The following is a 27,312-nucleotide window of genomic DNA, read 5'->3' on the forward strand; positions in this document are numbered from 1 at the left end:
ACCCTCCCCCCCACATTAATGGAATCAAACAAAATGGGTGTCAAACGTTTGTGCTGCAAATTTTTTTGTTTGTGCTGCTAACATTTTAAAAATTTTAATAAAATAATGTCTTGATGCGTGCTTAATCATGCAGGTAAGTAAATCCCAAAAGGTTGATTCTGTTCATCTGGACATTTACAGTTGGAGAAACGTTTCGTCACTCATCCAAGTGACTTCTTCAGTCTCAGCTAACTGCAGGTTTCCCCAACCTTATAAACACATGTGAGTGAAGTTGGCCCCCCCTACCTTCTTCAAATCGAACAAAATTGATGTCAAACATTTGTCCTGCAAATTATTTTGTTTGTGCAGGTTATGTTTCCCTAATTTTATAAACAGTACATGTACAGTGAGAGAGAGATGTTACATCTGTCTTCACTTGCATCCCAGTCATAGAAGCGTTGGAGGTAGTTCATAAGAGATTACAGGATCACCCCAACCTCAGCAACAGGACCACTCTCAGCACTGATCAGTTGTTTGCTTTTGGAACTGTGTCTTAATTCCACCTATTTTGCATAAGGGTCAGTACAGGCAGAAACCTTGGTGTGCCATGGGTTCCCACAGGCCCCTGGTCAAAGTCACCAAACCAGTTCGTAAGCAGGTACAGGTGTGGCCAGTAGGGTCCTCAGAGGCACTGCAAGACTGCTTTTCCACCACAGGCTGCCACACACGACAACACCAGACTTTCAGGAATATACAGAAACTGTTACTGCCTATATCCCAAAATGCATCGATGATGTCACAGAGACCAGGTGTCACGGGTTGCTTAGAGGATCCACTCACAGGACTCATGAGTAGCGTTTAAACAGAGATGGTTTATTTACAGATCTTCACCAAGTGTATGTACAGACAGTGCGGGGTTAGTGCTATATACAAGACGTGAGGGGCAGGGGTCCAGGGCTCCAGGGAAAACGGGGAAATCACACACGCGCTCAGTTCAACCTCTCTCTTCTCCTCACTCCTTCCACACTCCACACGGGGAAACTAGGAACAAAGAAACACTCGTTAAGTCTCTGAGACGGAGGCACAGGAAACTTGAGCTAGACGTGTACTGACTAGAGCCTTCACAACAATCCAGCGTCGAACAGCTGATCTCCTCCTAATATACCAGCTGGTCTGATGAGGCCCAGGTGTTCCCAATCCAGGAAGGCGTGGACCGAGGGCGTGAAGCTGCCAATCCAGGAGTTATGGTCAAAGGTCTTAAAATACCCCAATTTGTCCTGTTATCTACTGTAATTCAAGTTGTTGTTACAAAGTAAGTGGTGAGCTGGCAGAGGTTTAAAAAAAAAAAGGTAAGGTTACTCAAAACTGAAAAATCATGTACATTTCACAATGATGCAACATGGGTTAACAATTTAAAGCTGTTCTGCAGCAATGGAGGTCGATCAAGCCTTGAAAGCTGGTATAATTCCTACAGCTGTCCCAGCTGTTGTGGATTACTCTGTCTGCATAAAAGTTGAACAGTGTTGTACTGCAGAAAGTAGTGTGTTGGTACAAAAATGGTGAGAAAAAGGCAATTAACAATGGAAGAGAGAAGGACCATCATAATACTAGCCAGCTGAGTCTAATAATATGGGGTGATAACAGGAGGAAAAACTGCAGAGGCGTGTAAGACTGGTCTCCACTATAGTCACGTTTTGGGTAGGTTCAATAAATTTGTCCAGATTTCTAGAAATTAGAGCTGCTCCATCCAAACTGGGATGGATTCTGTGTCTCTTAGAAATACCATGTTTTCCCCAGAAAGTTTCCAAATGATCTATAAAGCCCACATTTTTGGACACCACTCAGACAGCCACCATTTTAAGGCAAACATGGACCCTAAAGATCTTTAAAATATGGTTTATCTAACCAGATTCTTACTCTGGATAGCATTACCTTGGCCTCCAGTAATACTGTGAGGAACCTTGGAGTCATTTTTGACCAGGACATGTCCTTCAATGCACATATTAAACAAATATGTAAGACTGCTTTCTTCCATTTGTGCAACATCTCTAAAATTAGAAATATCCTGTCTCAGAGTGACGCTGAAAAACTAGTTCAAGCATTTACTTCTAGTCTGGACTACTGTAATTCATTATTATCAGGAAGTCCTAAAAACTCCCTGAAAAGCCTCCAGTTAAATCATGCTGCAGCATATTTCACCTACACTGACTTCTCTTCATTAGCTCCCTGTTGAATCCAGAATCAAATTTCTCATCCCATATAAGGTCTTGAAAAATCAGGCTCATCATAAAGACCTTGTAGGCTGTTAATTTACTTGTTGTTCCTAGAGTATTTAAAAGTAGAATGGGAGGCACAGCCTTCAGTTTTCAGGCCCCTCTTCTGTGGAACCAGCTCCCAGTTTGGATTTGGAAAACAAGATTCCCTCTCTACCTTTTGGATTAGGCTTAAAACTATTTAAGTGCTCAATAAAGCATATAGTTAGGGCTGGATCAGGTGACCCTGAATCCTCCCTTAGTTACACTGCTGGGGGGCTTCCTTTGATGTGAAGAACCTTCCCCCCCCCTCTCTGTTTCTACACTACTCTGCATTAAATCAGTCATTATTTCTCTGTGGTTTTCTTCCACTACAGTGTTGTCCGGTCTTCCTGGTCATGAGCGCCCCTCTGAGCCTGGTTCTGCTGTAGGCTTCATGTTAAAAGGGAGTTTTCTTTCCCACTGTTACCAAAGTGCTTGCTCATAGAGGACATCAGATTGTTTGGATTTTCTCTGCATCTTCGAATGGTCTTAACCTTACAGTGAAGCACCATGAGGCAACTGTTGTTTGGTGCTGTACAAATAAAACTGAACAAACAGGCCACCATTCACACACCCCTCCCCATCAACCTCCCCACCTCTGAGGTGGATGGATGGCTGAATCGTTTTTTTCAATCTGACCTGAGTAGAGGTTTGACTGCACAGACAAATTCATTTACAGGAATCTTTATTCAACCATTTCAATGAAATAAAAAAGCAAGAAACAAACCAAACAAAAACATAATAACCCAGAGAAATTTCACCATTAAAAAGAACGCACTGCACCTTATCACGTCGAACGAGTTTAGACAGTGCATTGGTGGTTTTGAAGGTTCAGACCTGTTTGTGAAATTGCTTAGAGCGCTGTAAAAGTTAAACTTAATGAAATAAGCAAGAGAAAAAAAAGAGCTAAGAGACTCTGTGGTCTTGGAAGGACTGAGGCGTGCATCATTGATGCAAACATTGAAGAAACAAGGAATGTAACATCAACATGAAGTGCACAGAACATGACTGCTGTGTCTCAGGTAATATTCTTCCATACACTTACTATTTAATGCATAAGTGTGCTCACAATGACAAGTGCGACTGCATAGAGTAAACAGAGTACCTGAATGGTATACTCAACAGCTGGACCAGGATGCATACGAGCCATCCGTGTTGTTGCACCAGATCATCTTTTCTTAGTTTCCTGTGTATCCATAACAACAATCAGCTTGGCATTTTTCAGACTTTTGGCAGTTGTTAATAAAGCTGTGGTGTTGTCAAACTGCACATGGATACTCCAAGTATAATTTGCAAAGAAAAAAAGTATTTTAAACCTCATTCTGGGGCAGTCTCCAAAAGTGTTTTAATCAGATTTGACTCGTGATTCTATGCATGCAGTTTGGTCCTGGTGAACACTAAAGTCAAACCTTCAATTCAATCAAAAGAAGCTTCAGAATAGCTGCCCAGAGGCATTACCAAGATGGCTGCCAAACATCAAGACAACTTCAGTCAGTGGAGAGTATACAACCAACTGTGTTTAATCTGGGTAAACACTATCCTGTCGACCTTAATGCAGTCTGCAACAAAGTACTTAAGTGCACTATATGGAAGTGTATTACTGCAAGTATTCAAAATGAGACACAGTGTATGTTCCAAATCCTGATTATAATTTGCAGCAGTCGCATACACTCGGTCACACTGCCACAGACAAGATGGATCAGCTGATCCTCGGAACCAAATAAACAAGAATTCCATAACCTGAACATACATGTAGAAAAAGGCACAGGTATGGAGCGTTGGTCTTTAAAATGCCCCCAGTAGGAAAAGACCGAGGGCTCCTGGAGTAGCACCTGTAAATGTCACAACTATCAATACTGAAACAAACAAACAGAATTAAGAGACCCGACATGAATGAGAAAAGAAACTGGAATGGGTTTTTTGGGAAGCACAACTTTGCTGGACGAGATGTGCTTAGAACAAACCGTTGCAGGCTCATTGGGAAGTAAAGATATCTTGACCATTCATTGTGAGAGCTGGACCATCCAGAGCATCTGTCAGTCTCCAGTCCCATCTTCTCTGATTTGAGTGTCCAAATTATTGTGGAGTCTGTTGGGAGTCGAGATGTGTGGATAACCTTCAGACTCGTGAACACCTCTCCCCTCAACTCAACCATCCCACTAGCACGATGCCGTGACTAGTAGCGACTGAACAGGTCAGGTATTCCTGCTGATCACATGGTTGTTCCTCTGCTCTGTGAAATGGGTTGAGGTGTCACTGCTGGTGGGCCCTTCAGATTGTTCGGGGGTTGTACTCAGGCAGCTTTTTAAGTTTCTCCTGTTCCTGCTCAGTATCCTGTCTAGCAATGACCAGAGAGTGAGAGTAGCCCATCACCACCTGGAGAAACAACACGCACGTTATTTGAAAGAGAAGGACATTTCCCTGCTTCGTGGTAAATAGGTTCTTATATTTCAAATCTACCCGAGTCCTCAAAGCGCTTTGTACAACCTGCCTCATTCACCCAGTCTCACAGGCACTTTTGTGTACCCACCCAGTACAAATCCAAGACTGTCTGAAACTATGCATCAGATTTGGATCGGATCATTCACACATTCTAATTATGTGAAACTTTGGCACTGCTTAATTTGATCAACGATTGATCAGCGATTGTAACAGTATGCATCTTAATGACTCTACTTCAAATAGTTACCACCTTGTCCATTTACCTGCTCAATGTAGATGCCATCCAAGGTCTTTACCTCCTGGGCGGTGGTGGAGGATTTGGGTTTGGTGTCTCCATATCCCTGCAAGATCAATGACAGATGTGATCAATGTTCATCTCCTATCTTACAACAAAACAGCCAATATCACAATATTTCACTTGCATAAACATTGTTCGAATTTGGAAGCAAGTCACTGGTCAAATTCATCTTCAATGGAATGTCAAGAGATTTTGACAAGACTGTAGCAAGACTAAAGCACACTACAAAGTTTCAATGTAACACACGACAGTGGAGTCTTATGATCGTTTTCCAATTCATCCTCCAACTTTAATTTTCCTGTGTCCCACTTATTTTAAGTTATAAAGTAATTTAAGTACTAAGTTGTTTTGCATCCTTTCCCCCCATTTTCCCTTGCTGCTTACTGAACAGCCATCGAATGGTCTTCTGGTCTTTCGACTTCACAAACTATACAACACACTGATGGCCCTGGATACTCATACTACAGTCAAAAACAAAAATGCACAAGGTTGGAATCAGCCAGTGGGATAAAATTGTCCTTAGTATACAATGAAGTGCAAGCTGCGCCAAGTTGCAACTCTTACAGTTTAACTAGTCCATTTCAGTCTGGACTGTCAAAACTGATTCCAAAATAACAGACCAATGTGACAGATGCAATGCCTCTTCTTGCAACCTGAGCCACATGTTTCCACTCCTGATGTAAAATGAACAAATGTTGGACTGACTACTTCATGATCATGTCTAAGGTTTTAGGGACACGGGTAAATGCGGAGCTTTTCATTGCTATTTTTGGGGGTTCCACTTGTTCCCCTGTAGATTACAAGTCGTTCTCTGTTAGGAAGATATATCCTCCTTCTCTGGAGTTCACCTTTGACTTCCCCACGTTTTTGTGGCTCAAAGACGAGATTTCTTTAACTGGAAAAGATCAATTTCACATTTCAAAGGTAGCTCTTAATTTCTTTCAAATTTCTTTTATTGGTTAAATTTTTTCCAACTATGTCTGTAGTTTGTGTATACCCTGTAAGTTGATTCTGTTCATCTTGATGTTGTGTTTTCAGTGGGACAAACATTTCTTCACTTGTCCAGGCGACTTCTTCAGTCTCAGTTTCTCCCACTGAAAACCCAGCATACAGCAGGGGTGGGCGACATATTGAATATAATCAATGTATTGCGAGTTTTTCCATGCACAATGGCTAAAATGACTTTATCATAACCACAGAGTAGAAATTGCCATGGCAATATTAAGTTGTCTGCATGTAATTCACAGAGTTTTTTTTCTCCCACACGCAGTGAATGCATCATAAATCCCCCCCTCCCAACTGGAAAACTTGCTACCTGGTGCACTGCTCTGAGCATGCGTGTTTAAATACTGTCAACGCGCGTTTCAGACGAGCAATGAATGAGACTCGCTCGTCGCTTGGATTTTAAGGAGGATGTCAAACAAAATGCGGTAATTTCCAAAACATGCTGTAAAACTATTGCTGCAAACGGAGCAGTGGCATGAATTTATTCCACCAGCTGAATCATCCACTGCAGAATTAAGACTGTTTAACACTCTGCATACCAGCGGAAACGTTAAACCAGCTGTGACACCTGTGACTGTTCTCGGTCAGTAGTTTTTACACTCAGTATCTAGAATGGTAAATGGCCTGTATTTGTATAGCGCTTTTACTAGTCCCGCCTAGGGACCCCAAAGCGCTTTTACACGTCCAGTCATCCACCCATTCACTCTCACATTCACACACTGGTGGAGGCAAGCTACAGTTGTAGCCACAGCTGCCCTGGGGCAGACTGACAGAAGCGAGGCTGCCATATCGTGCCATCGGCCCTTCTGGCCAACACCAGTAGGCGGTAGGTGAAGTGTCTTGCCCAAGGACACAACGACTGAGACTGTCCGAGCCGGGGCTCGAACCGGCAACCTTCCGATTACAAGACGAACTCCCAACTCTTGAGCCACGATCGCCCCCAGACTTTTTAGACTTTTGTTTCTGTAATTTGAGGGCATCACATTATTTATTTGACAGATTTTATGTTATTAGCACAAAAGAGCACCTGTGTAATTTCAATCGTTTTATTTTGTCTCACAAAATATTGATATTTTCACTAACTAAATTTTAATTTTATTTTAACTAAATGTTACTATTTTAACCAAACAGAACTATTGTTCTGTATGTTTTTTGTTCAGGTTTAAAAACAAAAATAACGACAGATTATGTAGACGATGGCCTACAAAGCTGTTAACACTGGACATGTGATGTCTCATAATGACTCTTACCAGCTCTCCAAATGTGGGTGAGGGTCCCCAGCTGATTGTACTCTCATCTGCAGCAATGATGATGCTGCTCTTCCTGATCGATACAAACATGCAAACAGAGTCAGAGCTACGGATGTAGATAAGAAAACAACAAACAGTCCCAAAAGTGTATGTAAAACACTATTAAAAGTGCTTTACTTACATTAATTGTATTGTAAAGTACTATACATACATATTACACATAAGGTGTTGAATAATGACCCATCTTATCTTAAAGACCTCATAGTACCATATCACCCCAAAAAAGCATTTGGCTTTCAGACTGCACGCTTATTTGTGTTTCCTTCAGCTTCCTGGCGCCTCTTCTGTGGAACCAGTTCTCAAGTCAGACACTCTCTCTACGTTTACTGCAACAGGTCTATGCTGCTGAAGGCTTCCCATGAGGAGTGTGACGAGTGTTTTTTCTTCACTCTCTTTTTTCATTCACTGTGTTTTTACGCCACTCTTCATTTAATCAGTTATCCCTGAACCTTGTTCTGCCAGCGGTTTCTTCCTTTCAAAAGGAAGTTTTACCTTCCCACTGTTGCCGAAGCGCTTGCTCAAAGGAGGTCATGTGACTGTTGGGGTTTTCTCTGTATCATTGTAGGGTCTTTACCCAACTGTTGTTTTGATTTGGAGCTATACAGGTTAAATTGACTCTAATATGCATATGATAATATATCAGTGTGTGTGTGCACAGTGAACCTTCAAAGGTGAGTCTATAAATCAAAGCGTGAGAGAACTGACCCTGAGGAACTGTTCAATTAGGGCAAGATAATCCCAAAACCAAAAAATACTGCCGGCTGTGAGTGGTACCCCTTAGCAACACCTATGGCATCAATATGAAAAAATCCTAGGCGACTTCCTTCCTGACTTATCACATTCACAATATTTTAGGAAAACGTGCCTTGTGATCTTGAGGTGGAGGTTTAAACTTATCTGAGGTTTCTAGTAGATACATCTATGTCTACGAATCTACGTCAGCATGTTCTTGAGTTTTCACATCAACAAACCATCCACGCTGTCCACCCACCTGGTGGGGTCCCCACAATACTTAATCAGGCTTTTATGGCTGAAGGGTAATAAAAACCAAAAGAAAAAAACAAAAAAACAAAACCAAACAAGTAACGACAGCACTCACCCACATGCCAGGCTGCGGATCTTCCAGCCACAAAGATCCTGCACAGCTTTGGGGTACATGGTTGACTCTCTAGAAGTATTGGTCACCCCCCAGAAAAACAGCCCACCTGTAAAATACAACATGTACAGATTTATACGTGTGCTCCTCTCACACCTCTCATTAAAATTGTAGTTTCTGTAAACAACCTTGCAAAGAAAAAAAAAAATTATTTTCTTTAGAAGACAGAAAGTTAAAGAAGCTTTTCTTTTTCACAATTACTTCTTTATGGTTTCAACAATTTGAATACATTAAAAATGGAAAATAATAATCGCAGCTTGTAATGGCTTTTTGTAGCAGGAAATAGCCATAAAACAGTTTTTGTCCACTAGGGCATACACGTCATCATCTGCTAGGCTTCTGCTTCAGTGATGTCTGAGGGAGTCCATCCTCTTTATATTGAAGAACTGGTTTATATTTAATTGATTTAATTCTTCGTTCTGCCAGTGTAATCTTATGCAAATGACTATAACACAAGTCTAAATTATGAGCAGACTGATAGGCGCCTCTTTTATGCTCCTAATTTCCTTCAAACAAATTTACTGTGCAGCTACAAAGTTACATTTTAACTCCATGAGACTTGTTTCTAAAATGCATTCGGTTTGTCTAAACTGTTGATGGAATGGACTGGTGGGCAATTCTGCGTGCCACATGACTTCCTGAACATCCAAGTTAAACAAGAAACTGTGAAAACTAACAGTATCAACGTTCATGCAACCTACTTGAGCGAGACTGTTCAGAGATCTTGTTGCAATGTGACATACCCATCTCGCTGACAGCAAACGAACATTGGTAGCCTGCATAGATCTGACTGGCACCACGGCCAGGAAAGTCAAACAGCTTGACCAGCCGGGGAACCATCTCATCCTTCTGCTCGGTGTGACCGAGGCGCCCATAGCCGCCAAAGCCCCAGGTGAACACACGCTTCTGAGAGTCCAGCACCAGCTGAAAACACAAACAGCAGCAGTTTTTAAACCCTTTTGCAAAATTAAAAAAAATCAATCAATCGATCAATCAATCACTGGCCATCTAATTTGATTTGCTCCTGATAAGACTTCTGGGAATCCTCTCACCGTGTGATTAGCCCCGCAGGCCACGTCTCTCACAACCACGTTAGGCACAGGCATGATCTGGCCATCCTTGGACTTCTCAATGAAGATCGCGACACGACGAGGGATGAGCTCACAGTCAAACTCTATGCGCTGGGCACGAGCTATGAACTTTCCATCACTGTTGTGGCCTGCAGTGACAGAGATGCACAACAATAAAAAACTAAGAATGGAGTTTATCGTTCCCAACACATCAGTGCTTTCCAGTGCACAAACTACACTACTGTGTCTACATGATACATATCCCGTGGTATGAATTTCAGAATTCTATGCCGCCTCATTCTCAAGTTATCACATTCACAAACTTGGATGATCATGCTGTCAAGCCCAAGTCTAACCTGGGAAATTCACCATGATGGAAATCATTTGCGTGCATTTAACTACAGTTTTCTAGAATAAATCAGCAAGAAAGGTTTTGTGAAACACGTCAGTGATGGTGAACTGTAACGGGCTCGATATAAAATGTCATTTCATCTTGAAGTGTGTAGTTTGTTAACATATGAAACACTTTATTTACCAACCCAAACAGATGCACCTATGGTATCAATTTCAAAATCTCGAGTTAACACATACACAACATTTTTGGAAAACTTGACCCTGAGGTTGAGATCGCTGAAATTAAAACTGCTCTAAGAGTTTTAGTAGATGCACCTATGGTAACAATTTAAAACTCCCAAATCGCTGAGGAGTGAAAACTGGTGTCATTGCAAACAATCTTCTACAGCCTTAAGCAGTTTTAAACTGTAAACAATGTTAAAATATGAAAACACTGTGCTGAGAGCTTACCCAGCTGTCCATACTCTGGGCAGCCGAACGAGTACAGGTTTCCTTTGCAGTCCACCACCATGCTGAATTCAGCACCACAAGCCACCTTCACCAGGGGCTGCCCATTGTAGGAAATCTAGAGAGAAACACAATTCAGTTTTATTTATATAGCGCCAAATCACAACAGTTGCCTCTAAGTGCTTAATACTGTATGGTGGCACCCTAAAATAATGGAGAAAACCACAACAATCAGACAACCCCAGCAGCCTAACCCCATCACAGCAAAACTAAGGGAGGTTTCAGGGTAACCCGATCCAGCCCCAACCAGCTTTATTAAAAACGATGCTTTAAGCTCATCTTAAAAGCCACGAGTGTATCCGTCTCTTGACTGACTGGTTCAACAGAAGAGGGACCTGAAACCTGAAGGCTCTCTCTCCCACTCTACTTTTAAATAGCCTAGCAGGCAGTCTGAGAGGAAGTGATATGCAATAACTTTAATTGTGTATCACAGTTTAAAACTGAATTTGTGCTTCACAGTTTGAATAAAAGACACACATTAAAAGTATACATGTTCAGACATACAGACCAACCACATGGGGTAAAACATTCATTCCAACACACTTAGATGTAAACTATAGCCCAAAATAAAGAGGAAAAGATTAAGGGAACGCTAACCTATAAATGTGTTTTCAGCAGTCGTTTAAAAGAAATCTCACGCTCAACCTGACAGGGTGTTTGGGCACCACAGCCTCACCAACATGATCGCCTCTGGTGGGACTGTTAGGAGATCCTGGTTAGAGGATTGGACAGGTCAGCCGCAACGGTAAGCTCTCTGAAGTTTACCATTGCGGCTGACTAATCAAAGGTCCTGGGACCCTGTTTCTCAGCTCATTCCAGGTGCTATATGTTTGTTTTTTATTACAGGTACAGCAGTTTGCCGCGCTCGAGACTAACTTTTTGCCACGGTTGCACTGGTGCGCCCAACTTTTTTTCTTAGGTGCACCAGCCAAATTTTTTCGACCGCATCGTTACTTCTTTACTTTGAAAGGGCCTGCTTCATCGCTCCACTTAAGATCAAAGTGGGCGGTATGTGGCCCGTGATGTAAAATGAATTTGATACACATCGATCATAATTTAAGACCAATGCATTAATTAATCAAAGGAGTAATTAATCATATGATTATTGGGGTTTTCTCTGTATTATTGTAGAGTGTTTACCTTACAATATACAATATATGTGCCTTTAGGCAACAATTTGCTACATTTATACAACCCTGTTTCTGATGCTGGGTTTAAGAAATAATTTTGCTTTTAAAACATGTAAATGTTTTGTTCTTATGTATCACTTTTCTACTCTGCAGGAGCGCTCAAAGTTCTTTATACAATGCCTCATTCACACCTCTTCACACAAGCACTGTTTCAATGCAGAAGTGCTTTCTATCTAACATTCACACACATTCATGCTCTGATGGATGCAGCAGAAAGCCACTCCTGTTTGAGGATTCTGACAAGAGGAGGCAGCGGTGTTGATTCATTTAAATTAACCACCTCACTGCTGTAACCAGGTTTCTAGCAAGCAGAGTAAATCAATAACTTGATTAAATAATTAATCATTTACTCACAGAGACTTGGAAGAGCAAGACCACTATAGAATAAATTGTGCACAAGAAAACTATAATCCAGGCAAATAATTTCATTTCACAGGATCAATTAAATTCCTTGCATGTAAATTCAATAACCTGCATGTGAACTTAGCAGCCACATGCACAAAGAAGCCACTGTCTACGTGAGTATGTCTCCTTGGTGCACTGCTGCAGTTTCACAGTCTGTGGGTAGCTCTCTGCGCTCTAAATCCTGTATGCACAAATCAACTGATTTCTGAATGTTGGAGGCAGAGCACAAAGGAAGGAGGTGTCCTGCTGTGGTCACTTTGATGGACTGTTCAGGTTACGGCTTTAAACTGAGTTACATCGCGGCAGCGCCGTAAGCGCCGTTTTAAACCATATTTGTTTACAATTTGGAAAATAAAGTTAGCAGAATTAACGATCCACAGTCATTGTTTGCTGTGTAGCAGAGGAATTGCTGACAACCAAAGGATTCTAAGGTAAACTATGAAGCCACTGCACTGCTGTCCCATTAATTAGCAATTTTGTTTTTGTTTGATAATTTTATATAATTGTTTTGAGTTTGTTTTTGTTATTTTGAAACCATAAAAGCTATGGAATAGCAGATTAACTGTATTCATTTCCTGTGACTGACGAGACTTGGACAGCAGTGACACCTACACCAGCACACTTTATCAGCTGATAAAGGAAGGAAAAGTACGAGTTACACCCTGGCTTACCAGTGCTGGGGTGAGGACTGCATCAGTCTGGTTGCCCTGACCAAGCTGGCCCAGCTTGTTCTCTCCAAATGAATACACAGCGCCATCCTCTGAGGAGACAGAGTACCATCAGCAAACATGTTAAAAGCACAGACCATTACAGACTGGATTTTAGTTTGGAAACCTCCTTCGATGACCTGTGCAATCAAACCAATAATGCGTAATCCAATCCCAGAATACACTGGTGTTTCATTTCAACAAACGGCTGTATTACACGATCTTGTGGCTGTTTTGCACAACCACTGAAAACAGCTGCTGTTGTGCAAGGAAAACCCACACTCCCCAGTTAAGCCTACCCGTGAGTGCCAGGGTGTGATTGCGTCCACAGGCTACAGAAACAATAACATGCTCTGCCAGGGCCTCGATTAACTTGGGAGCTTCCAGGCGCTTGGTGTCTCCATGACCCAGCTGACCTTTGTCATTACGACCTAAGGAAGCAGAAAGACAAGCTCAGTGTCTGATAACACAACCAACACAGACAACCACTGTGCATGTTACTTACCCCAGCTCCACAGCTTGCCCTCTGTGGTTATGAAGAGACTGTGAGCAGCACAGGGGCCGGACACCACGCAGCTAACCTGGACGTCATTTAGGCAGCCATAACGATGAGGGCCCCAGAGATTTTGGCCCAGGTTGCGGAAAGCAGCTAAGAAACACACACAGAACCCGTGTCAAGACCCCACACACACACACAAATGCACAACACCGGCACAACGCTTCCTCTGTACCTTATTCTGTTCATAAACACTGCATTCTTTAAGAATGCTGACGTTTGATCATTTCTTGTAACAATGCTTCTTCGTAATAACTAAGGTGCACGGTTGGCTTGGAGAACTTTAATAGTCTAACTGCACACAACACTGTCAAAAAACAAAACAAAAACAGCGTTGACTGTATTTATGTGCCAAGTCAAAAATATACTTTCTAAAGAAAATATTTTTGTTAAATGCAAAAATATATAAATAATCTCGAGTGCAGTCAAAGCTCAACATTTTTATTGGTCTGTGGAAAAAAAATTATATTTTTAAATAAATGCAATTTCATTAACACAATATTTTATATTATTTCAATTTATTTTATTCAAAAAATATTTCAAGTGGATGTGGTCTGACTCTGCCCATGGCCCCCTTTAGACCCACCCTTGCTTGGCCTTCAGTGAGCTGTGTAATATAAACAGTTCATCTGCTGATTTTAACGGAGGATTTTTCACTGTGTAAAACAAACAGCGGTGGAGACAAAGTTTACTTTTCTTCAGGTCAGCGTTTGTTGATCAGGTGGTTTGATGAGGACTTTGCTAGCTTTTCCCAGTAAAAGGTTTTAATGGCGATTACAGGAATAGTGCTGCCGGTCAGCGCGACCTCCCGATGTTATCGGCTTCACCTCTCTGCTCTTCTCCGGTGTGTAAACAGACTCTAGAGTCACGAAAAACTAATAAAATGCACCTGGAAAATGTGGCGCATTTTTGCACTATTCAAAAATTCGTGACAACCACCTCAAAAAACCAACTTATCACACATCTAGTTTCCTTTAAAAACTGCAAGTGGCCAGAGTCAGGAAAGACTGAGAAATCCACTGCTGCAGCTGAGCTGTGGTGTCTTTCAGGGAGAGCAACAGCTTCCCACTCCTGCTGATACACCAGGACAGCAGTGAGAGGAGCCAGCCAGCTGAGAGATGGAGAGCAGAATATACACGCTGTTCTGCCTTTATCAAAGACTGATAGTTTAAAAATAACTAGTTACCCGTTTTCAGGTAATATTTAAATAATTCTGTCATTAAAATGGGATGTTTTCAGTCGTGCTCAGGTCCTACAAGCAAAACATAAACAGGTACTTAAACGTTCGACAACACTTGAAATGAAACATGGTGTATTCTGGATTATACTACTGTTACATCTATGTATTTGTTGCATGTTATTGTTGCAGATGATAAATGCTTTATATATTTTACAGTAAGTTCACAATGATGATATTCATTTGTATCTTCGCTGTGCTGTTAGAGCCGTTTAAGACTGATATCTTTTCCATCTGGCTTGAAACAGTGCACATATACAAGCACTCCCAGTGTCACGCGAACTTTTATTTCCTAAACAAAACTTACACTTTAAATTTTTTTTTCCATTTATACTTCCTTTACAAAAAAAAAATTTGTAAATTCTGGATTTGACATAACAAAATTGATTGGAATATATATACTCACTTCATGTAGTTAACACCATCATCAGCTGGTTAAATAAACAAGCCCATTCACTCATTTGGGGTCCAGATGTCAGCATGAATGAACCTATTTCAGACTCTTTGGCTGCAATGATTTTTTAACCCCAGGATCACACAGACTGTGACATGTATGGCCGGTTCATAGTGAACAGGCTGCATCATCCACTGACTTCTCTACTGCAGATGCAAACTAATCAACCACTTATTGATTTTGTCTGGGTCTGTATGCCCTTGCATCAGTTCTGCACCATAATTATAGCAGCAGTCAGGTAAAGACAAGAGCATCCACACAGTAAACAAAAGCACTCACATGCACAGAGAGTGCTTTTTTTGGAGCCAATTTCTTTTCATGTTGTTTGGGAAACGGTTGCAGTCATTTATTGAAAATTTTGCAAATATAAATGAAAATACAGGAAGCACAAAGTCTATGCAGTTCTAATGAGCTTGAAATGAATATTTGATACGTCTTTGTTCTTTGCTCTCCTCTATGAAAATAACACCACACACTGCTGCATCTCTCTCGACCTCCTCCATAGATACCACATATTGTAAATTTGCATTTGTCACTCCTTAAGACCTGCTGTCACTGAATTTTGAGGAAGCTTGTGAGAGCTGGTGACGACAGGATTCAGGAAAAATTTACTCTAGAGGGTAAAGAATGGCTTCTTGACAGCCACACGTCTACTTCTGATGAGGCTTGGCATACAGTAGACTGATCAACTGACAGGCCAGATGCATCTTTTAGATCCTGTGTTGAGTCTTTGCTTGATTATGTTCCTATTTCTTATGGACATTAGTTCTTGAAGATCTCTGAAAGCTTGGAGGATTATTGTTTACAACTATTAAGCAAAGTATAAAATAGAAATAAGACGGCTCAAGATTTTTGAGGAATCATTTTCAATGAGTAGTTAGTACTTTTAACTGGTTGTAATGAAAGATACAATCAATGTGACTCAAACTGCTCCAATGTTACAGGCTTAAAGCTTTCAACATGTCCTGATGTTGTCTCCACACTCTCAGATGTCCAACTAGGGGCTAAATTTGACGAGTACCTGGAATCTAGTTAAGTGCTACTGGTTCAGCTTTCAGTGCAACAAGTCTGCAGCAGTATATCACAGCTGATAACATTTGTCTAGATGATGTTCAATGATTTATCTGCTCATGATATGCCCCTACTGCCCCTAAAGACAACAACACAGGGACTTGATATCTACAATATGGTGAAGAGATTCTTCATGGAGGAAAAAAAGAAGATACCAGTGAAAAAGCTGTTGACGTAACTACAGATGGAACAGGCGGACGTGCAGGCGTCATTGTGCAATGTAAAAATAACACAGATTCCCCAACATTTCTACATTACCCCTGCATCATTCAGCAGCAATATGACGACTCCCATCATAGAGATCATAATTAGCATCTGGAACTTTTTATGGTAACCTGTTACAAAACACAAAGATCCGATGGTGCAGGCGGGGGTGAGTTTGGCAGTGTTTTTGTCACTTTTGAATTCAATGAGTTAATGCAAACCCAAGATGAAGACATCTCGCTGTAAATGCATTTAAAGCTACGATGAAAATTCTCTCTGTACATTTACAGAGGAAGAAAAAAATCCCTGCACCTTCCCTCTGTGCAGTCAGTGCTGAATGACAATGCTTCTGCATCTGGGGCTTTGGACGAAGCTGCAGACAAGTACGCTCAAGTCTTAAACAGACTCGGACAAGAGTTTGAGAACAGGTTTAGTGACTTTGATCGACTTGAGCAGTGTGTGTTAGTCATCTGAAATCATTTCATGTAAGTCTACACGACATGCACTGCTGAACAGCTAAGTTCAACTTGGATACTGGACAAGATTAAAATCCTAACAAAATGACCTCCACACATCTACAAGACTCACTCAGAAGTGCAGTGTTATTTATATTGTAATTATAGCCCAGATTACAGTTCACTGGTGTACAGCATATCTGTTAGTGGGAAACCAGGCTTCCCACTAACAGATATTTACAAAGACGTTTTCAGTAAAAGACACCGTAGTTCTGTTAAACTCAAATATTGTACAAAAATGTTATCAGCTCAAATAAAAAAAAAATGCTACATGATTTGAAGTTGTGACAGTTAATGGTTTCTTAAAGAAAATGCTACAGAAATTGTTGTGATTTTAGACAAAATGCTACAAATGCGTTCATTCATACAAAACTGTCAAAAATATTTACAAAAATATCACAAGTGGAAACAGACTTTCAAATGTTGATACAGAAGACTCGCACAAATAAATAATGTTGTGTATTTAAATCTGCGTTTCCCAAATAATTGCAAATATTAATTCTGGGGAGTCCTCAACACTACTGTGATCAGGTCACACATATCATACAAGTAGCACCTCGTACTACTCTGTATGCTTCAAGTAACTCTCAGTTTAACAAAAGGTCAGTGACCCTTGACCTAAAGCGCAGTATAGGTTGACCTTAAAACTACCAGCACCATGGAAGCTCATGAAAGGTGTGTTTGTATCAAACAACAGACGTACTGTTTGATAGAATAGAAAGGTAAAAATAACATTTTGTAGCTTTGATTATGCACTGAAGCCTTTTCTTGATAAAAATAGTTTCTCTAACAGGCTCAGGACTACAGTGTGCGCTCTCTGTACAAGGACCTCAGGAAGCTTCTTAATCACGCCATCATCACCAAAATATTAAAAATGACTAGATGAGTCATACTCCCTAAGAAAATGGGATACACGTGGCCATGCCAACATACAAAAAGTAGACTATCCTGTGACACAGGTACATCATAGGATAGCCATTTGAATTGTGTTTACCTTGCTGTTTGGGAACCTCCTTTCTTCCAATCAAATCCCAGTTGGTTGCCCCAAAGATGAGCAGTTGGCCCTTTACCTTTGGGCACTCGAGTTTCTGCAAAAAGAGGACAATAACTATAAAAAAAAAAACAATGAATAAACAAAAAATAAATCTAATCTAAATTTCCTGGGTCAAAGGGAAAAGTAGGTTTTATTTTGTATTATTATTTAGCAATCACCAAACAGGAACAGCTTTAACACAAACTTTTCATACAGCGAATATTTCTTTTTAAACAAGAAAAACTAGTTAAAAAATGCTGATTAAATTTCATATTACAGGTCAGGCTGTACTACGAGAAGGGAAAAGCATAAGCACACATGCTGATGAAAAATAACAAAGAAAGGCGAACGGTTTGACTGACGGTCATTATCAGGTAAAAACTGAGAAATGTTTGTAACACAGAACACTTCTCTTTCAACTTTCAAAAACCAGTCAGTCTTTGTTTGATCAAACGCACTATTTTCTCTTTCACGTCGTCTGCCACAGTGACCGGTTGGAGACCAGACTTGGTGGTGGGTTTGCCGGATTTCTTGTTGTTTTCCTGCTCAAAGTCAAACTCGTCATCACTGCTGAAATCCCTCTCTCTCCTTTTCCCGCTGGCTCGCTTCCTTTTCATCCCACCATTACCTGAGACATCTGTCACCTTCTTGCGTGGCATCTTTCAAACTCAAGCTGTTTTCTGTGGAAAAGAAGAAACCACATAGTGTTATTCAGACCACATGGAAACTTAATTGTCAAAGAAACAAAGGCTGTGGAAAAGACCAAACAAAGGCTTGTTGAATAAAACTACTAACGTGTTAAATTACAGAAACATTTATTTGAAGTACAGCACAACACAATAAGATGTGAATGAAAAATCCTGTGCAGGAGTTAATTACCAAAAACTTCAACTCATTAAACTCGTGGGTTGGTTATGGCGGAATGGACGTTATTAAAAATAACTAAATGTTTCAAATCGGTCTTTTGTTAACGTAAACTTAAGAATTGGCGAACTTCACTGGCTACAAGTTCACACGCTCGAGTTGATGCTGCCAGCACTATATGTGTGCCGTTATATAAGTTTACTACATTCAAGAAGCCCAAATTCATCTCTATTGTTACGTACAAGCTAATAAAATCTCTCCGGATTTCTTAAATTACATTCTTAGTGGCTGTCTAATACTCGGCTATTCGACATTGGCGTCGGGGGAAATACACAAACAAAAACAACCACCTAGCTTGTTATGCACACACAAAAAACAGCAAACTATAACAGTGCACCGGTTTAAGTTTGCGAGCTAGCTGCTAGCCTCATTAGGCTGAGCGGCTAACCTCTGTCGCTCTTTGTTCACATAATGGTTGGGTACCAAGCTAGCTGATGTGCTAACACACGGTGTACGAAGTTAAATAGTTAGCCGCTACACAAACAAGCTGCGCAAAGTTTGTATATTGTACAAAAACACCAACACTCTCGAACCCACCGTAAAATAATGTCGCATAAAATGGGAAAAATAGACGACTTGATAGGTTTCATTAAGCTAACGTTACCTCTCTACTGTATGCTAACACACATTCTAAATAAAGACATAAACACAAACACTCTATAAAACGATGATACAACATAAAACTTTATCCACGTTTTCTTGGCTGGAAATATTTTTTAATAAGCCTAGGTACAATCTGTGTGATTTCGGGAAATATCATTATTAATTTTAGACAACTAAAAATAAATCAGATACCGGCGATTTCCTGATTCAGCGGCTCTCTGTCCGTCTCCGGTTTGATTGATTTGAACAAAAGAAGCTGCAGTCTGCTTTTACACCACGTGGTCTGTTTTTCGTATTCATACAGGAAGCCGATACACACAGGGGTGCCGCCGGGTGATATGGGGCCCCGTGAAGAAAAACAGCACTGTGGACCCCAACACGTTCATATTGCAAACCATGCGAGCCCAAAAATATAACACTGTGCAGACATCAATATTCTGCTTGGATAATTACATTTTATGACTCTGTGTAAGCTTGATGAGAGATTTTTAATGTTAATGTTTGCTAATGGTTGGTACCTTATACTAAAAACAAATAAAATATACCGTAACTACTGTTACTATTTAGGAAAAATATATATATATATATATTTACTTAATGCAAGGTTGGCGTGAAGCACCCATAATTTTGCTATACATGTACAATGACAATAAAGGGCTATTCTCTTCTATATAAATTAAATAATCCTCTGGATATGTTTTTTTTTCAAACAAAGTATTGCAACATGAAATTTGTCTCTGTCCTGAGACCCGGTGGAAATAAAAATAGATTTTAATCTGTTTTAGCTTCCTGAAAGCTCTCACCACCTGCAACAGTCAAAGGCAGTGTGCAAAATACACCCAGAGCTGTACATCTCTAAAAGTTCTCTGCTCATGTTACAAAATAAATAATGTGTAGAAAAGTATATTTCCCAAAGGGCCTCCTGTGACTTTGGACATCACCTACTTCTTGGGTCCTACCTCTGCTTGCCACACAGCACAACCCTGACAATAGCAGCCATGGCAGTTTGTCTTCCTGCACCTGTTGGCTGTCTTACAACAGTCCCAGCATGGGAATAATCACTGCCTAGAATAGAAATAAAAACACCTTAATCTGTTTTGTTTTATCTTATTTTATTTTTCACTGTGGTTCATTCATTCATCTAATTTGTTTTTGATTAATCTGTGTAGACATGAGTGATTGTGTTTATGAATACTGCTGTGATGGTAACTGTATTTATTTTATTAAGAAATAATATTCTTTCCATATGCTTGACTCGGGTGTTTTTTGGCAATAAGCTCTCTAGCTTTGGAGCAAAACCCTTTGACATGATACTGAAGCTAGAAGGGTGATAGAAGTGTTGCACAGCAAGCCTCGAGGGCTGGTGTCTGCAGGTTTTAGATCTCACCTTGGGTCAACACAAATGAATCACATGATGTTGAGGAGCTAATTTAGCCATTTAAATCAGCTGTGTTGGTTCGAGGACACATCTAAAACCTGCAGGGACACCGGCCCTCATGGACTGAGATTGCCCACCCCTGTGCTAGAGTATAAACTCCACAGTATTTATAAATCCATTGTTCGCCTTTGGACTTGACTTCTCTTCTATTGGTTATCCCTACACAGAAGAGAGAGGGGCGCTGGTGGCCATTGCACACTTGTTCTCTCTAACCTTCTTCCTCACAAGGATCAGCACATAGTAAGCATTATAGCATAGAATAGAATGGAATAGAATAGGTCTTTATTGTCACTATTACAAGAACAATGAAAGGCAGTTTGGCATTGTTCCATGTGTGTGAAGTACACAATAGCGTAAGTATTTACACAGTAACACAGACAAATTTACATTTACACAAGAAAGATATGTACAAGTTATACATACATCTGCATACATACGGATACATTGATACATTGAGCGTGTGTTTGTGTGTGTGTGTGGGGGGGATGCTGCTGTTGCACATCGAGTGGGGTGGGGGTGCTGTTGTTACTATAATAATTACAGTTTAAAAACGTAGGAATGTTGATTGCAATATAGTAAAAATAAAAATACGGTTGTGATGGCATGCCACACATGGTAAGCTCCACACCTCACCACCCGTTGATCCACTTTAGTTTAATTTACAGTCACTACTTTAAAATAGTCTAGTCTATTGTTCAATATTGTTTCTTTATTAAATGTATTTATTTTTCCATCACACCTTCCAATGTTTATATGGCGTGCACACATATTAACCTTGCAAGGTCAAAGTTCTGTTTTATGTTATATTAATACATCTTTGTTTGAGTTACCTGGGAGTTGGCTTCTCCGTCTGTCTGGCAAAAGGTGTGGCAAAGGGCTGGTAGACCTGAAGTACCACTGACAGCCTAATTGGATTGCACCACATGCGTCATTGTCTGGGGGGTGTTTCATGTTTGTTTAATTGTTTTGTATTAGTTGCTTATATGGCAGCCATTTTGTTTTCCCCCGTGTCTGTGTCATTTGGTTTAGCTAAACCGGTATTTAAGTTCCCCCTGTGTCATTTCAGCAGGTCAGTTTATCTTGTGTTTGTTTGAGGTTTTGTTAATTATTATCTTCAGTTTAGTCTATTGAGTTGACCTCTTTTATTGGTCTGCCTATTTAAGTTTTGGCTTTGTTAAATATATTTTCATATTTTTTGGGTTAATAAAACCCCCTTTTTGAATTAAACACCTGTGTCCTTTATGCTTTACTGCTTGGTCCCTGACAACGGTCTATAAATAAGGTGTAATGTCCATGAGTGTTGGCAGTGCAGTTATCCTCCAATCAGGGTGGAGGTAGGGCATGTTTGCTAGCCTGTGGGTAAAAACTTCTATTGAGTCTGTCTTTGAGATGATGGACCTGTAGCATTTACCAGAGGGAAGGAGAAAAGTGAGTGTCCAGGGTGCGAGGGGTCCTTGATGATGATGCTGCTGGCTTTCTGCTGAAGTCTGCCTGTATAAATGTCTCTCAGGGGGGTTAGTGATGTGCCAGTTGCCCGCTCTGCTGCCCTCACCACCCGCTGCAGTTTCCTCTTGTCCTCTGTGGTGCAGCAGTTGAACCAGAGTGTGCAGCAGTAAGTCAGGCTCTCGATGGTGGAGCGGTAGAAGTTTACTAGCAGTCTCTGGGGTAATTGGGCCGGACACAGCTTCCTGAGAAAGTACAGCCTTTGTTGTGCTTACCCTACCTGGTGGGAAATGTTTGTGGACGAGGTAAGGTTGCCGAGATGTGGACTCTGAGGAACTTAAAGCTTTCTAACCTTTCTACCTCCTCCCCATCAATGAAGAGGGTAGAATATCTCAGAGTAGGTTAATTAGGTTAGTATAATTTCAGGTTTTGATTATTTTTTATTTGATTCTGCTTTTGCTCTGCTCCTGCTAAACCCCTTTAATAAAATACTCTGCAATTAAAGTGTAAATTGTTGACATTTCCTTTGTGAAGCAGTAAAGATAAAAACTTGAGTATTAATCTACATTAATATGAACAGCTCTCACTCCAGCAGTTTAAAAGTAACAGACCCTTGGGGCTTGGTCCAAGCCATTAAATTCAACCCAGTCAGTTACCAGGTACACAGATCTAGAGGTGAGCTGTCCTTAACGGGTGTGGCCGGTAGGACCAGGCCTGCAAAGCTACTCAAGGCCCCAGTTTTTAATCAAAAGAGGGAGGGTAGACACCCAAAGGGCTTGGATCACCTCCCCCATTGTTTGTGAATGTTAGACAGAAAGCGTTTAAGCAAAAAAAGTGCTTGTACTTAATACAAAAGTGCTTGTATTAAATGGTGTGAGTGGGTGAATGAGGCATGCTGTATAAAGTACTTTGAATGAACTGGGATATTACTTGAGTGTACTGATGCAGCTGCAATCACAGCATTGTCCTCTGTTCAGAAATGCTCTTTCCCGTTTTACATAAATGGCGTTCTCTCTTCTTGTTCGTCTGTTTTTTGACATTTGTTTAGGCTCAGGTTGTTTGCTTTCCCGAATGATAGATCATGCATTTCTCCTGGCACGTAAAAGCATATGTTACTCTGTGCTGGGGGTTGGGCACATTTTAACGCTGGTTTAAGGTACACATCAACTTTTAATTGTCCCCTATTACTAATGAAAATCTCACTATTAAAGAAGTCTAGCATGTCCCCGTTGGTAAACTTGATTTGTTTTTTAACCAGGTTAATGTGATCAGTGAATTGTGGCACGTCTTGAGATTTAATTTTGACCCAAAGTCTTTGCCATTGTTAAAAATCTGAATTCCTGTGGATTTTTACTATTGTTCTACTTCACTTATGCCATCTGCATTTTCTTTTCAATATATCCACATACCTGAACCGATGACTTGGTGGTGTTCCAGGCTAGGATAACAGAGCGCTCTTTTTCACTTCCTCTATATACAAATTGGTGTCAGTAGGTAAAACTAGGGGACCCATGGCACATCCATGTTTCTGCCTGTTAGTACTGGCCCTTGTATGTCAAATATATGAAATGAAGACAGTTCCAAGAGCAGACTCACTTGAATCGGTCCTGATCCTGTTGCTGACGTTGGGACTAGCCTGTAATTTCTTACAAACCTTTGGGGCTTTCAAACCCCAAAAACTGGTCCACGCTAAGGATAAAGTCTTCGGTACAAATAGTGTATGCTACTAAGTGTCAGGGGGATTTATCATCTTTCTGGGATGTTACCTGAGTCTTTGCTATTGCTGGTATCAGAGGCTGTAAATCCAAAACTATTCTACATATCTGTGTGCAGTAAAGGATAAAACAGAAATGTGTGTGGAAATTATACAATATACAATAATGGGGGTTTATAAGCCTTAAAGATGAAAATAAATTTAACATAAGCAAATATGTATCCACTAGTTAAATTTGAAGTCTAGTATTTCTTTTTATTTCCTCCACTAACTCTAAGAAAATTTACTTTTTAAGGAACACGGTTGAGTATTTGGCAAGTGAACTAAACAACTAAAGTTTTGCCATATTGGTAAATAATCAGCTAAATTCCACCAACCTCAAACTCTGATACAAAGTCAATTACAGTTACTTCAATGAGTAAAGCCCCAGAACACCTGCAGCAATAATCATTTCACTCACTGTCATGTTAAGCTGCAGGCAGCGGCTGCAGTACTCTCCTGAGCGATAGGTGTCGCCACTCAGACAGTATCTCCACATAAGCGTCTCAGCTTGCATAATACAGTGCTGTTCGTTGACTTTGTTAGTTGTTCCCGTACACGACTCAGGGGGATGATGCCTTTCAGTCTGTGGCACCGTGTCTGTGGAACCGTCACCACCACAACAATATTTAGTTGACTCTGTGGATTCTTTTAAAAAGCAGCTAAAACAAAAGGCTTGCTGTTGAGAATGTTATATTGAATTAATATTTACTTAAAACTTAAAACTACATGCGTATTTTACTGTCTTTATTTAGTTAATTAATCATTTTTGTAGCCTTTTGTGTATAGTGCTTTATGACCACTTGTCTGTGAAAAGTGCTTAATAAATAAACTTTACTAAACCTTTTCTACACAAGCAGAAAAGACAAAACCAGAAAGCAAGACTTTGTTTTGTTGCAAAATGTTTTCCACAAACTCAAGTTTTCCAGCTGTTCCAACACCTAAGCTTCTGCACTGGAGTCTGTGTTGTATAATTGAACTGGTAACAAAAACCAACAGGATTGTACACTCGTGTTTTCATGCCAGCTGTGGTGGCCACAGCACAACGCACCATGTTACAAAAATTGAGACGTGCATGATGACCGATGTGCCTCAAAGGCTGTGTTGCACAACGCATGATATGATGTCTAAATCAGCACAAAACATCCAGTAGACAGACATAATGCCTCCATAAGGCCTGCCTGACACCCATCAATAAAAGCTGCCATCACTTCCAATATTAAGCCTTAATATCATTTGAATGTATAACATAAGAAAGAGGGGGAACTATTTGCCTATCTACCTAGATATATTAGACATATTTTTTATTGTTATGTATTTGACATTTTGACTGGGTAAAGATTTTGGCCCCAGCCTCAAGGGGCCACTGAAGGAACCAGTTCTCCATATTGGATACGTGTTTCCTCCCCAGCATTGCTCTTTGGGTTTGACAAGTATACAACAAGCTGAAACTCAATATGAACGTTCATAGCTGAAGACTCAACTGATATTGATCCTAAAGTCGTTTCCTATCACACACACTTTTCACATTTCACTGTTCCTGCATGTCCACGATGACTCCTGGGGCTAAAATTTGTGAAATTTCCAAAACAAGTTCAGCAAACTACAAATGTACATTTTTTAAATCCAATTTTTTAACAAAAAGCATATAAAGTATAAAATACAGTACCAGCTGTACTGTGTAGTACTGTGGCATCACAGCAAGAAGGTTCTCAGTGTTTTGTGTTCAGTGTTTTATTTGTTCCTGAGTAAATCAGTTTGGCTGAGATTAAAGTTACAGTTTTCACACAGCTGAATGAATGTCAGACTGAAAACGGATTAAACAGAAGTGTGAGATGGTCGAGAATTTATTCTAAAAAAAGAAACTTTTTGAATGCAGGATATTTTATTGACACAGTTTAGCATGAGCAAATCAAAAGCATAATCAAATATTCAAGCAATCAAATAATTTGAATTATACTAATCTAACCAACCTGCTTGGAGCTAATGCTGACTTTGTTTTGATCTTTAAGAGGAGAGCGGTTGGAGAAGAGAAATGGGCACACCATGGCCACGATGCGCCTATCTCTGTATGAATATGATCCAACAGGAGAGGAACCCAGTTCTTGTTTCCAATCAGAAACAATCAGAATCATAAATTAAATTAGTGGGCACTGGTTGCTCCTGTAGTGTTACTACTACAGAATAATCCCCCCCCCCCTCTCTCTCCTGTCTGGATTGATTTACAATCACCTCATATTTGTCTTAAAATCATTACAATAGTTTCTTATTCATTATACTGTTTAACCTTCTACCTGATTATATTCCAGTATTAAGCAATTAAATGTGATTAACTATCAGCAAGATCACATTAGTAGAATTATGATTCTGTGTTCAACAATTACAAGACACATTAGCATTACTTTTATTCAAAATCAGATATAATGATGGGTTGGTGACACATTTGGGATCTTTTCCACATTCCTACAGTCACACACTAATCTGTGAAACTGGATCATGTCCACACACACAAAATCCAGAGAATAATTTTCATTACTCAAACTGCACTCATTCAACATATGAATCATAATTATATTCTTTATCTTTCATTAAGAATAAAGATGATTTACTATTAGCAAAAGCACATATTATGGCATATTATGGCCTCATTAAAGGCTGGATGTTTACCCTCTCTCAGGTGATGGGAGGTAAGCTGGGGGGACTTCAGTCTCTCTCTTTCCCACCAGTTGACTGTGGGTTCTCTTCAGGTACTCTGGCTTTCTCCCAGTGATATTCAGTTAGTAAGGTTAGGTTAACTAAATTGGCCATAGGTGTGAATGGGAGTGTAAATGGTTGACCATCTCTGTATGTTAGCCCTATGACAGAATGGCCACCTGTCCAGTGTATAGCCTGCCTCTCACCCAATGGCAGCTAGGATGGGCTCCAGCACCCTATGACCTGGAGCACAGGATGTATGCATTTAGACATGCTTTTGTTGCCAAGCCAGAGCAGAAGTTGGCTGCAATCAAAGTAATGGAGATCGTACCACCAGGATGATACATATTGCTGAAGGGAATTCAGTCATTCAGCATTACTCTCTTTTTATGTGCACTACTGTGCAAAAGTTTTTAGCCACCTCAGCCACTTACTTTGCATCTAAGAATCCAGACGTTCATTCTTTAAAAAACAACAACTAACAATTATCTTCAGTTTTCCAGTCTTTCTGAAGCTCTTCGAAGTTTTTCTTTGGACATTAGCCACTTTTATTTGTTAAGCCGGGTGTGATTTGTGGCTCAGTTGCAGGGGAGGGGTGGACCAGTGGGTTCAGGGTGTGGTGTCAGGGGAGGCTGGCCCACACAGCTGCTGTCAATCACATGGTCATGCT

General features: G+C 40.3%; 1 protein-coding gene across 1 annotated transcript; it reads right to left on the bottom strand.

Moving 5' to 3' along the window:
- Positions 1–2,941: 2,941 nt before the first annotated feature.
- Positions 2,942–19,652, bottom strand: rcc2 (regulator of chromosome condensation 2). The gene is made up of 13 exons (XM_006804299.3): positions 19,507–19,652; positions 18,246–18,467; positions 17,749–17,842; positions 13,223–13,366; positions 13,017–13,148; positions 12,682–12,770; positions 10,359–10,473; positions 9,537–9,703; positions 9,228–9,408; positions 8,428–8,533; positions 7,269–7,341; positions 4,979–5,056; positions 2,942–4,649 (listed from the first exon to the last, which is right to left on the bottom strand). The coding sequence occupies exons 2-13, from the start codon at positions 18,444–18,446 to the stop codon at positions 4,545–4,547; spliced, it is 1,485 nt and encodes a 494-aa protein (XP_006804362.1). The 5' UTR covers positions 18,447–18,467; positions 19,507–19,652; the 3' UTR covers positions 2,942–4,544.
- Positions 19,653–27,312: the final 7,660 nt, after the last annotated feature.

Source organism: Neolamprologus brichardi, chromosome 20 (assembly GCF_056152115.1).
Source record: "Neolamprologus brichardi isolate AB-2024 chromosome 20, ASM5615211v1, whole genome shotgun sequence".
Taxonomy (NCBI): Eukaryota; Metazoa; Chordata; class Actinopteri; order Cichliformes; family Cichlidae; genus Neolamprologus; species Neolamprologus brichardi.

Coding starts and splice junctions, on each gene's coding strand:
- rcc2 (XM_006804299.3), bottom strand. CDS start 18,446: ATGCCACGCAAGAAGGTGACAGATGTCTCAGGTAATGGTGGGATGAAA. Junction 10,474..12,681: donor CAGTCCTCACCCCAGCACTG/GTAAGCCAGGGT, acceptor GTTTCTCTCTAG/ATTTCCTACAATGGGCAGCC. Junction 5,057..7,268: donor CACCCACATTTGGAGAGCTG/GTAAGAGTCATT, acceptor TTGATCTTGCAG/GGATATGGAGACACCAAACC.